General features: G+C 46.2%; 1 protein-coding gene across 4 annotated transcripts in view; it reads left to right on the top strand.

Moving 5' to 3' along the window:
- Nucleotides 1-4064: 4064 nt before the first annotated feature.
- Nucleotides 4065-12868, top strand: part of PPP6C (protein phosphatase 6 catalytic subunit) — a 43273-nt gene continuing 34469 nt past the window's right edge. Inside the window, exons 1-2 of one of the 4 annotated variants that reach the window (XM_003312282.6) lie at nt 4119-4481; nt 5101-5129. In XM_003312282.6, the coding sequence (XP_003312330.1) occupies nt 4325-4481; nt 5101-5129 (186 nt within the window). In that variant the 5' untranslated portion in view covers nt 4119-4324. Of the gene's footprint in view, nt 4482-5100; nt 5130-12868 lie in introns of all 4 variants that reach the window. The other 3 variants (XM_016961653.4, XM_003312281.6, XM_001139308.7) reach the window with 3 other exon arrangements.

Below are 12868 nucleotides of genomic sequence, written 5' to 3' on the forward strand. Positions count from 1 at the left end.
AGTAGCTGGGACTACAGGCACATGCCAGCATGCCCGGTTAATTTTTATATTTTTTGTAGAGATGGGGTTTTGCCATGTTTCCCAGGCTGGTCTCGAACTCCTGGGCCCAAGAAATCTGCCCACCTCAGCCTCCCAAAGTGCTGGGATTACAGGCATGAGTCATTGCACCTGTCCTGCCTTTTTTTCCTCCCCTCCCCTCCCTCTCTCTCTTTCTCTCTTTCTTTCTTTTTGATGGAGTCTCGCTTTGTCACCCAGTCTGGAGTGCAGTGGCGCAATGTCGGCTCAATGCAACCTCTGCCTCCCGGGTTCAAGCGATTCTCCTACCTCAGCCTTCCCAGTAGGTGGGATTACAGGCATGCACCACCATGCCTGGCTAATTTTTGTATTTTTAGTAGAGACGGGGTTTCACCATGTTGACCAGGCCTGTCTTGAACTCCTGACCTCAAGTGATCTGCCCGCCTGGGCCTCCCAAAGTGCTGTGATTACAGGCATGAGCCACCATGCCCAGCCTCCTACATTTGTTTTTCTGAAGTCTTACATGTTACACCTTCAGAAATGCCTTTCCTGCCCACCTAATACTCAGAGTTAACACTCATATTGCACTCACTCTGTGCTAGACAATGTTTTTTTGTCTTTGTTTTTTGTTTTGAGACAGAGTCTCACTGTCACCCTGATGTAGTACAGTGACACAATCACAGCTCACTGCAGCCTTGGCCTCCTGGGCTCAAGTGATCCTCCCACATCAGTCTTTAGAGTAGCTGGGTCTACAGGTATGTGCCAGCACCAAACCTGGCTAATTTTATTTTATTTTTGGTAGAGATGAGGTCTCACTATGTTGCCCAGTCTGGTCTTGAACTCCTTGGCTCAAGTGATCCTCCTGCCTTGACCTCTCAAAGTGTTGGAATCACAAGTGTGAGCCACTGTGCCCGGCCTAGACATTGTTTTAAGCCATTTTCATATACCAACTCTGTTAAACCTTTGTACAAGCCTATGAGGTAAGTAGTATTCTTACAATCTCCAGAGGAGGTAAGCATTATTATTATCTCCATATTGGAGCTGAGAAAACTGGAGTACAGAAAGGATAAATAACTTCCCCAAACCAAAATCACACAATAAGTGGTAGAGCCTGTATTTGAACTCTGCCCACATGGTGCTAGAAGCTACATCCTGTACTTTACCTCCTCTGTGTTATCAACCTAAAGTAGGCCTCTTTTTTTTGAGACGGAGTCTCGCTCTGTTGTCCAGGCTGGAGTGCAGTGGTGCGATCTCGGCTCACTGCAACCTCTGCCTCCCAGGTTCAAGTGATTCTCCTGCCCCAGTCTCCTGAGTAGCTGGGATCACAGGCATGTGCCACCACACCAGGCTAAGTTTTTCTTTTTCTTTCTTTCTTTTTTTCTTTTTCTTTTTTTTAAGACGGAGCCTTGCATTGTCACCCGGGCTGGAGTGCAATGACGCTATCTCAGCTCACTGCAACCGCAACCTCCATCTCCCAGGTTCACGCAATTCTCCTGCCTCAGCCTCCCAAGTAGCTGAGATTACAGGCACACACCACCATACCTGGCTAATTTTTTGTATTTTTAGTAGAGACAGGGTTTCACTATATTGACCAGGCTGGTCTCAAACTCCTGACCTCGTGATCCGTCCGCCTCGGCCTCCCAAAGTGCTGGGATTACAGGCCTGCGCCACCATGCTGGGCCCTTTTTTTTCCCCCAAAGGACACAAGTACAGGTGAGAAAATGTAGTTTTTTGTTTTTTTTTTTTTTTAGACAGGGTCTCACTTTCTCTCCCAGGCTAGAGTGCAGTAGTGGGATCTCAGCTGGTCAGGAACTCCTGACCTCAAAAAGACCTGCCCGCCTCGGTCTCCCAAAATGCTGGGATTACAGGCGTGAGCCACTGTGCCCAGCCAAAGGTAGACCTCGTCTACTCCATTTTTCTTGCTTATAGTACCTCCTATTTTCCCTTTTGAGTATAATCACAATTTGCAATTAAATATTTGCTCACTGCCAGGTATGGTGGCTTACACGTATAATCCCAGCACTTTGGGAGGCCAAAGCAGCAGAATAGCTTGAGGCCAGGAGTTTAAAACCAGCCTCAGCAAGACCTCACCTCAACAATTTTTTTTTTTTCTGTTGGCCAGGCTGGAGTGCAGTGGCACGACCTCAGCTCCCTGTAACCCCCACCTCAAAGCAATTTTCATGCCTCAGACTCCGGAGTAGCTGGGATTACAGGCATGTGCTACAATGCCCAGCTAATTTTTGTATTTTTAGTAGAGATCAGGTTTCACCATGTTGGCCAGGATGGTCTTGAATTCTCAGATAGCCTCAAGATATCTGCTCACCTTGGCTTCACTACTGGGATTACAAGTTTGAGCCACTGCACCCAGCCTCAACAACAACAAAAATTTTAATTACCTCACCCTATGCATCTCTTCATTTGTATCCTTTGTAATATCCTTTATATTAATAATAAACCAGTAAATGTAAATAAATAAATAAATACTGTTTGTCTCTTCCCAGCAGATTGTAAGCCTGATTAGGGCAGGGATCATATCTGTTTTATTCACATCATAAGCACTGTGTAACCTCTGGTTTCTTTTCTCTTCGAGATGGAGTTTCACTCTGTGGCCCAGGCTGGAGTACAGTGGCGCCATCTCAGCTCACTGCAACCTCTGCCTCAAGCAATTCAAGTGATCCTCCTGCCTCAGCCTCCCCAGTATTTTGTATTTTTAGTAGAGATGGGGTTTCGGCATGTTGGCCAGGCTGGTCTTGAACTCCTGACGTCAGGTCATCTGCCTGCCTTGGCCTCCCAAAGTGCTGAGATTACAGGCATTAGCCACCGCGGCCTGGCCAATAGGCACTATGTAACTATTAGTTTAATGAATGAAGAAATGAATGCTTGTGGGCATCATTCATTCTGCAACAAACTTCTAAAAATTAATTTTACTTTGAAACAATTTCATACTTTCAGAGGAGTTACAAGAATAATACAAAGAAGTTCACCCAGATATCTCATTCAGGGTTAGCCAATTGTCCACAAAATATACTTTAGAGAGCAAGAGGATTAATTCCAGGGTCTCTTGAGCAACAAATATTTATTGAGCGCCTGCTACTATTGGATTACATAACAGTGTCTTAACTGGTCTCTTAGCTATAGGCATTGCACCCCCACCCCTAGTCCCATACAGCAGCTCCTTTTACTAATTTATTTTTGAGGAGGATCTCGCTCTGTCGCCCAAGCTGGAGTGCAGTGCCGCGATCTCAGCTCACTGAAACCTCCGCCTCCCAACTCAAGCGGTTCTCCTGCCTCAGCCTCCAGAGTAGCTGGGACCACAAGCACGCACTACCGCGCCAGGCTAATTTTGGTACTTTTTGTAGCTACAGATAGAATAGAGATCTTTGTCTATTTTGTTCACGAAGTACTGCAAGCGCCTTGAGCTGTACCTGGCGCATCTTTGTTGCTCAGCAAAGAGTGGTTGGATAAACGAACGCTGAAGGTATGCTAGTACCAGATACTGTTCTCGGTGCTGGAGTTACAGCAAAAAACTCCCTGCCCTCGTGGGATTCTCACGGGAAGCATGCTTAAGCTTAAGCCATTTTTCAATCTTGACCCCACCATTTTGTTCCCTGTGAGATTTGGGGTGAACTGCAGTTTCCAAGCCTCACTTTCCTATCAATCGTTACGAAGATTAAAAGGAAAAATATCATTTGTATCGCATTTAGCATCAGAAATGCTTTAATAATATTCGTTTCCCTTCCTTTCAGGCTGGAAGACTGGGGCCTGACATCTCTGCCACAGGCTTAGGCGAGGTTTTCACAGGGACTTGGAAAGGTGCAAACGGTTACTACGGCCAGGCTTACCCAATTGTTAAGTGAAGATATTCTGGAGAGAGAGTGCTTAAAAGGGTTGGAAAAACAAACCAGTGAGTGGCTAGGACCACCTACTCCGCTGTTTTGGCTCGGAAAAGCCTCGCCGGCTGCCGGGAGGTGAAAGTCTGGAGGAACGGGAGGAAAAGAGAGGGGTGGCTGTCCACAACAGAAAACTACACATCCCAGCACCCCCGCGGCAGACGACTACGGGTCCCAGCAGGTTTCGCCGGGTGGACCGAAGCGGGCTCTCTTGGGGCCTGCAGTCGGGGTTCAGCCAGAGGGGGCGCCGGGCGTACCGACGTAGCGGGGAGAAGCGGGTCGAGCTTTAACGGCGCTGCGCAGGCTCCACTCACGGGCCGGACGTGACGCAGGGAAAGTTCCGGCTTCGGCCTCCGCCGCTGCCGCCGCCGCTGCTACAGCCGCCGCCGCCGCTGTTGCCACGGCTTGTTATTCTTAAAATGGCGCCACTAGACCTGGACAAGTATGTGGAAATAGCGCGGCTGTGCAAGTACCTGCCAGAGAACGACCTGAAGGTGAGCCCTATTTGCGGGCTCGCCCCTTCCGGCTGTGGGGCGCCCGCCGGCCGGCCCTTCCTTTCTCCAGGACCCCCGCCGGGTATCCAGTCCAGTCGCGGTGGAGGGCCTCCCCCATTGCCAGTCGACCCGGTCCTACCCGGCGTCACGCCGAGGGTGGCGCGAGCCGAGTCGTCGAATGCTGTCCCGGTTGCCTCAGTGGGGATCCCGAGGGATGTCGCGGCCTCTGTCCCAGGGTCGCCCCTTCTGGCCTTCGGGCTGCCCCAGGACCCGCAGCTGTAACAGCTTTATTTAGAAGGCTTGGCTCCCCACCCCATCCCTGGGTCTCCCGCAGTCGGAGCCGAGCCCCCGCGGCAGTGCCCTCGGGATGGGGTCGCCTCCACCGGAGGTGACAGGAGCGCGGAGTGGCCCGCGTCTGACAGGAGATGCCACCGGCTACCGGAACGCGGCCTCAGTGTGTTTAGGTCTCTGAGGAAGGGGAAGGCGGTGGGCCCGAGTGGTTTGGTACTGGCGGGAGCGAACGTCAGGTCGTCCCTCTTCATTGCCACTCCTCCAAATTGCTTTTTAGGATCGTCGGTTTTCTTTTGCTAATTCAGAGGTGAATCCCGTTTCTGAGTATGTTGTTGAGCTTACTGAAGTAGATAAAGTAGTTGGTTCTCAATAAATACAAATACTTTCTCCTTAACCCCTTCTTAACTCAGTATTTCATTTTCTTCGTTTTCTAAAGGAGGTGAGTTCCTTGTTACTCCTGAGTCCAAGTAAGAGTAAATGTATGTATGGGTAAAGGAATGACTTTGGTATACTGCTTTTCTTTTTTAAAACTTTTTAATTATTATTATTATTATTGTTTTTAACTGAGATAGAGTCTCACTCTGTCACCCAGGCTGGAGTGCAGCGGTGCGATCTTGGCTCACTGCAACCTCCACTTCCCGGGTTCAAGCGATTCTCCTGCCTCAGCCTCCCGACTAGGTGGAATTACAGGCGCCCGTCACGACGCCCGGCTGTTTTGTATTTTTAGTAGAGACGGGGTTTCGCCGTGTTGGCCAGGCTGGTCTTGAACTCCTGACCTCAAGTGATCCGCCCGCTTCGGCCTACCAAAGTGCTGGTATTACAGGCGTGAGCCACCGCGCCGGCCTAGGTATACTGCTTCTTGGAAAAGTGTTTCTATGCATTTGCTGAAGTCAGAGCTTAGGTTTCTAGCAGTGCTTATCAGCTCGTGCTAGTATTTATCCGACTCAGTGTATTCTTTTTTTTTTGAGACGGAGTCTCGCTCTGTCGCCCAGGCTGGAGTGCGGTGGCACCATCTCGGCTCACTGCAACCTCCGCCTCCCGGGTTCACGCCATTCTCCTGCCTCAGTCTCCCGAGTAGCTGGGACTACAGGTGCCTGCCACCACGCCTGGCTAATTTTTTGTATTTTTAGTAGAGACGGGGTTTCACCGTGTTAGCCAGGATGGTCTCGATCTCCTGACCTCGTGATCCACCCGCCTCGGCCTCCCAAAGTGCTGGGATTACAGGCGTAAGCCACCGTGCCCAGCCCCGACTCAGTGTATTCTTAAGGAAATATATTACTGTGGGTTTTGTTTTATTTCTTCTTTGTGCAGTAAGTTGATACTTAACATCAGTCAACAAGTATGCATAATATTTGAGGCCACACGTGCTGTTGTGAATGTGACTGAATTGTACTTACCTGTTAATTTTATGTGGCATATGATAGGGGAGTCATTCTTGTGCATTCTCCCGTTTTTAATAGAATAATTTCAAATAAGGACAGCCTTCGTTAGTAGTAATGTAGCATTTGTGCTCATCTGAGTCCTTCAGACATTCCTTTTGTGGCTTCTTTCTGCTGTGTGGTTTTTTTAAGGGAATAAGAATACAACTAGCATTGGGACCCAATTCATGGAAAACTAACCAGACCTCTTAGTAGCATTATTAATCCCATAGGTGAGGTTGACTATTGCATGTCAGTGAATTGACGTGGAATTTTTTCTTTTTATTTATCATGCATAAAGCTTTTTTGAACTTTGTGTTTATGATGAATAAAATGTTGCTTTTTATGAAAATGTGTCTAGGGCACAGTGGCGTAATCTCAGTACTTGGGGAGGCTGAGGTGGGCAGACCATTTGAGATCAGGAGTTTGAGACCAGACTGACCGACTTGGTGAAAGCCCCTCTCTACTAAAAATACAGAAATTAGCCGAGCATGGTGGTAGGTGCCTGTAATCCCAGTTTACTTACTTGGGAGGCTGAGGCAGGGAGAATGGCTTGAACCCGGGAGAATTGCTTGCAGTGAGCCGGGATCACACCACTGTACTCCAGCCTGGGAGACAGAGCGAGACTCTGTCTCAAAAAAAAAAAAAAAAAAAAAGGAAATTGGGCACTGAAATGATTTGAAAGATAATCTGGCCAGGTGCAGTGGCTCACACCTGTAATCCCAGCACTTTGGGTGGCTGAGGCAGGTGGATCACTTGAGGTCAGGAGCTCGAGACCAGCCTGGCCAACATGGTGAAACCCCGTCTGTACTAAAAATACAAAAATAAACTGGAGGTGGTGGCAGGTGCTTGGAATCCCAGCTACTTGGGAGGCTGAGGCAGGAGAATCGCTTGAACCAGGGAGGCGGAGGTTGCAGTGAGCCAAGATTGCGCCACTGCAGTCCAGCCTGGGTGACAGAGGGAGACTCCGTCTCACCAAAAAAAAAAAAAAAAAGAAAGAAAAATCTGTTGGACTTCTTTGTACCTCTTAGTTTGATAAACATTAGATTTCCTTCTTACCTTAAGGAAGTACAATTTTTAGACCATTTTATTTCTTGTTGAAACATAGCTGCATTGTACTTGACTTGTATTTGTTTCTTTTTTTTTCTTAAAAAATTTTTAAATCTTTTTTTTGGTGGGGGAGCGGGGACATGGTCTCACTCTCACCCATGCTGTAGTGTGGTGGCACAATCATGGCTCATTGCAGCCTCGACCTCCTGGGCTCAGGCAGTCCTCCCACCTTAGCCTCCTGAGAAGCTGGGACCACAGGCACATGCCCCCATGACCAGCTAATTTTTATTTATTTTTTTGGTAGAGACAGGGTCTTGCTATGTTACCCAGGCCAGTCTTGAACTCCTGGGCTCAAGCGATCCTCCCACCTTGGCTTCCCAAAATGCTGGGATAACAGGCATGAGCCACTATACTTGGCCTGTATCCATTTCTTTTTTTTTTTTTTTTTTTTTTTTTGAGACGGAGTCTCGCTCTGTCGCCCAGGCTGGAGTGCAGTGGCGCGATCTCGGCTCACTGCAAGCTCCGCCTCCCGGGTTCACGCCATTCTCCTGCCTCAGCCTCCCGAGTAGCTGGGACTACAGGCGCCCGCTACCACGCCCGGCTAATTTTTTGTATTTTTTAGTAGAGACGGGGTTTCACCGTGTTAGCCAGGATGGTCTCGATCTCCTGACCTCGTGATCCGCCTGCCTCGGCCTCCCAAAGTGCTGGGATTACAGGCGTGAGCCACCGCGCCCGGCCTCCATTTCTTAATAAACTTAAAAATATATGTTTTGGGCAACCAAGACAAAAGTATTCTGAATTTTTCTTTATAGGTAGAGACTTTTTTTTCTGTCTTGGAAATGCTTTTATCATTTTAATTTGTAACAGTTGCTCATCTCTGGTGTATTTAAAGAAATTTAATTTTTTTCTGTTTCTTGGCATGAAGTGCAACCTAAAATTAGGCCAAGAAAGTATGCCAGGAGTACTTTTTCTGAGGCTGTAAAGGCAAAATAAAACATTCTATTAAGAAAAGTAATCATTGAGGCCACTTAATGAGCATGATGGAAAAGATTTGTTCTGTAGAAAAGACAGAAATTTACTTGTGTTTTAAATTGATTAGAAGATAAAATACTAAATGCATACGATGTTCCAGATTTAATCACAATTTCTGTTTCGCTAAGTTGGAAATGGTCACATCACTAGTACTGGATCAAATCTACATAACTGTTTTTGTTTGTTCGCTCTTGTTGCCCAGGGTGGAGTGCAATGGCGTGAGCTTGGCTCACTGCAACCTCCGCCTCCCGGGTTCAAGCGATTCTCCTGCCTCAGCCTTCCTGAGTAGCTGTGATTACAGGCATGCGCCACCACGCCCAGTTAATTTTGTATTTTTAGTAGAGACCAGGTTTCCCCATGTTGTTCAGGCTGGTCTCGAACTCCCCACCTCAGATGATGCACCCACCTCGGCCTCCCAAAGTGCTGGGATTATAGGTGTGAGCCTGGCCTGTTAGTTTGTTTTTTTGAGACGGAGTCTTGCTCTGTTGCCCAGGCTAGAGTGCAGGTGCACGTTCTCAGCTCACTGCAACCTCCGCCTCCCGGATTCAAGCGATTCTCCTGCCTCAGCCTCCTGAGTAGCTGGGATTACAGGCACCCACCACCACTCCTGGCTAATTTTTGTATTTTTAGTAGAGATGGGGTTTCACCATGTTGGCCAGGCTGGTCTCGAACTCCTGACCTCAGGTGATCCACCCTTCTCAGCCTCCCAAAGTGCTGGGATTACAGGCGTGAGCCACCATGCCTGGCATACATAACAGTTTTGAAGGAATAAGAATGACATATGTGGGCCGGGAGGCTGAGGCAGGAGAATTGCTTGAGCCTGGGAGATGGAGGTTGCAGTGAGCCGAGATCATGCCGCTGCACTCCAGCCTGGCCAACAGAGCGAGACCCTGTCTCAAAAAAAAAAAAAAATGACATATGTGAAAGTAAATGGACCACAGTGTAACCTTTCTTATAAAGAGCTCATGTGATTTTATCCACAAGAAAGATTTCAGAGAGATTAATAAAAGGTACAGATTCCATACCTGGCTAAATGGAAGAATTAATGATAAAGGCAGGTTTACTGAATACTTATATTTAAGTATTAATATTTTTGGGGAGCAGGGGTTCTATAACTTGGAGGTTGTCTAATCTCTTGGACAGTTCTTAAGGGTGACATGTTTACCTGAGGTTTTTTTTTTTTTTTTTTTTTTTTTTTTGAGACTGAATCTAACTCTATTGCCCAGGCTGGAGTACAGTGGTACCATCTCAGCTCACTGCAGTCTCCACCTCCTGGGTTCAAGCAGTTCTGCCTCAGCTGGGATTACAGGTGCGCACTACCACACCCAGCTAATTTTTGTATATATATTTTTTTTGGTAGAGATGGGGTTTCACCATGTTGGCCAGGCTGGTCTCGAACTTCTGGCCTCAGGTGATCCACCCACCTCGGCCTCCCAAAGTGTTGGGATTACAGACGTGAGCCACTGTGTTTGGCCATTCCTTATTTGTGTTTTCCACAATTTTAGAACACTGCCCTGTATGTGATAATCAGTAAAGGTTTATTGACTCAAACTGTATACTGCTTTATGACAAATACTTGTTTCTTCTTCTTCTTTTTTTTTTTTTTCTTTGAGGTAGGGTCTCAGTCTGCTGCCCAGGGTGGAGTGCAGTGGTGCAGTTGTAGCTTGCTGCAACCTCAAACTCCTGGGCTCAATTGATCCTTCTGCCTCAGCCTCAAAAGTAGCTGGGAGTACAGGTGTGCAATAGTGTGCCCAGCTGATTAATTATTTTTTTTTTCTTTGAGATGGAGTCTTACTCTGTCACCAGGCTGGAGGGTAATGGCGCGATCTCGGCTCACTGCAACCTCTGCCTCCTGGGTTCAAACAATTCTTCTGCCTCAGCCTCCCAAGTAGCTGGGACTACAGATGCATGCCACCATGCCTGGCTAGTTTTTTGGTATTTTTGGTAAAGATGGGGTTTCACTGTGTTTGCCAGGATGGTCTCAATCTCCTGACCTCGTGATCCACCCGCCTTGGCCTCCCAAAGTGCAGGGATTATAGGCGTTAGCCACCGCGCCTGGCAAAAAAATATTTTTTTTAAGGGATAGCGTCTTGCTATGCTGTCCAGGCTGGTCCCAAATGCTTCAAGTGATTCTCCTGCCTTGGCCTCCCAAAATGCTGAGATTATAGGTGTGAGCCACTGTGCCCAGCCAACAAACACTTATTTACATGGTTCCTTGTGTTAAGTACTGTTCCCTGTGGGTGCCAGGGGCAGAATCGGATACTTGTGTCTGCCTTTGAGGGGCTTTCAATATAGTAAGGGAGGTAAGGAGGTAAACAAAGGCTGTAATAGAGGCTGACCAGGGTGTTGGCAAACAGAAGAAGCAGTATGTAACTTTAGAGTCAGAGATGATTTCATAAAGGAGCAGTTACGAGGGGCAGAGTTCAGGTAGACAAAATGAGAAGGAAAGAACATGCAAACAGAATAAACACCATGTACAATAGTATAATGTAATTTGCAAGAACATGGCTGGTTCGGGGAACTTGAAGTGGTTTGGTGTGGCTGGAGGTGGTTCTGGAAAGAAAGATGCCAAATCATAGAAGAGTAGGCTGTTAAACTTAGATTGTTATCTTTTAGGTGGTGCATGAACACTATGAAATGTTTTTATATTTTAGGGAAAAATCATACTGTGATTCGTGATACTGTTTAAAATGTAGCTAACTAAAAATAAAAGTAGATTCAAAGAAAATTATTACAGGGATACACTGTTGTATGTGGTAGGAATATGACAAAATAATGAAAATGGTATTTGGTGTTTGGGAAACACTGCCATAAATGGAGGAATACGCTTGAGGAGTTTTTAAGAAGGAGAATGACAGTAGGCTTTTGAAATGTTTATTCTGGCAGCATTGTGGACCATGGATTGGAATGCAGGAAAAATGTCATAGAAGCAGTAGGCCCGGTGATATGAGAGTCTGAGATAAGGCAATGATAAGTGATTGTTGTGTTGGAAAGGAAGTGAAGAAGGTATAGTGGCACCTGTTAACAGATTTGGTCTAGGTTATGATGAAGAGAGTTTAGCATAATTTTTTAGTTTCTGGCAAGGATTACTTAGTACTATAACTAGATTAAGGAATACGGGAGGTTTGGTTTGGGCCATATTGAGTTTGAGATGCTGCCAAGCTAAGACATTGAGATAGAGGTGTCCAGAATTACTCTTGGATACTTATGTTACTTAGATAACAACTACTTGTTGATTGCCAAATGTGCTCTAAACACTGTTCTAATAGTATTAAACTCAGGAGAAAGATCTAGACCAGTCGTTCTCAACTGGGGGCAATTTTGCCCCCCAAAGAATTTTTGGCAGTGTCTGGAGACATTTTTGGTTGTCACAGCTGGGGCAGGGGAGGGGTGGGAAGTTACTATGGGTATCTAGTAGGCGTAGATGTCGGAGATTTTGCTAAACATCCACAAGACAGCAAGCAGTCCCCTGCAATGAATAATTAGTAGTGCCATGGTTGAGAAATTCTGATCTGGCCCGAGGATACAGATACTACCTTCTGGATCATAAGCGTGTGAATATCATGGTCATTCCAGATTTCTAACTTCTCATTCCCAGTGATCTGTATTATAGTAGAGACTTTATATAAAGACTGTGTGAAATATAATGTTAGCTAGATATTTATTTAGTTAGTTATTTAGCTAGCTAGTTGAGATGAGGTTTTGCTATGTTGCCCAAGCTAGTCTTGAGCTCTGGGCCTCCAGCCATCTTCTTGCCTTGGCCTCCCAAAATGCTCATTTTACAGGTGTGAGCCACCACACGTGGCTGTGAGATCTTTATTTTTAAAGCTAAGAGTGTTTTATAAATACCAGTATGTAAAAGTAGATAAAGGAAGTAGTATGTTTTAGATAACAAGATCAACTAAACAAGTAATTTTAAAAGTTTAGAACCCAGTGTTTGTGGGGGCAAGAGGGAACTGGGAGACAGAACAGAGAATAGAATGGAACTGTGAACAAATGTCTTGAGGAAAAGGTAGAGAAGAGACATAGAGGTCTGCTAAGAATGATGGCTATGAACCCCTTCCTGTTCAAGGATTAGAAAGTAGTTGGGCACCAAACACATGAAAAAGAGCACTGGTCATTAAAGAAATGCAAATCAAAACCGCAATGAGATACCATCTCACGCCAGTTAGAATGGCAATCATTAAAAAGTTAGGAAACAACAGGTGCTGGAGACGATTTGGAGAAATAGGAACACTTTTACACTGTTGGTGGGAGTGCAAATTAGTTCAACTGTTGTGGAAGACAGTGTAGCGATTCCTCAAGGATCTAGAACTAGAAATGCCATTTGGCCCAGCAATCCCATTACTGGGTATATACCCAAAGGATTATAAATCATTCTACTATAAAGATGCATGCACTTGCATGTTTATTGCAGCACTATTCACAATAGCAAAGACTTGGAACTAGCTCAAATGCCCATCAATGATAGACTGGTTAAAGAAAATGTGGCACATATACACCATGGAATACTATGCAGCCATAAAAAGAATGATTTCATGTCCTTTGCAGGGACATGGATGAAGCTGGAAACCATCATTCTCAGCAAACTAACACAGGAACAGAAAACGAAACACCGCATGTTCTCACTCGTAAGCGGGAGTTGAACAATGAGAACATATGGGCAGAGGGGAGGGGA

Source organism: Pan troglodytes, chromosome 11 (assembly GCF_028858775.2).
Source record: "Pan troglodytes isolate AG18354 chromosome 11, NHGRI_mPanTro3-v2.0_pri, whole genome shotgun sequence".
In the NCBI taxonomy this organism is placed as follows: domain Eukaryota; kingdom Metazoa; phylum Chordata; class Mammalia; order Primates; family Hominidae; genus Pan; species Pan troglodytes.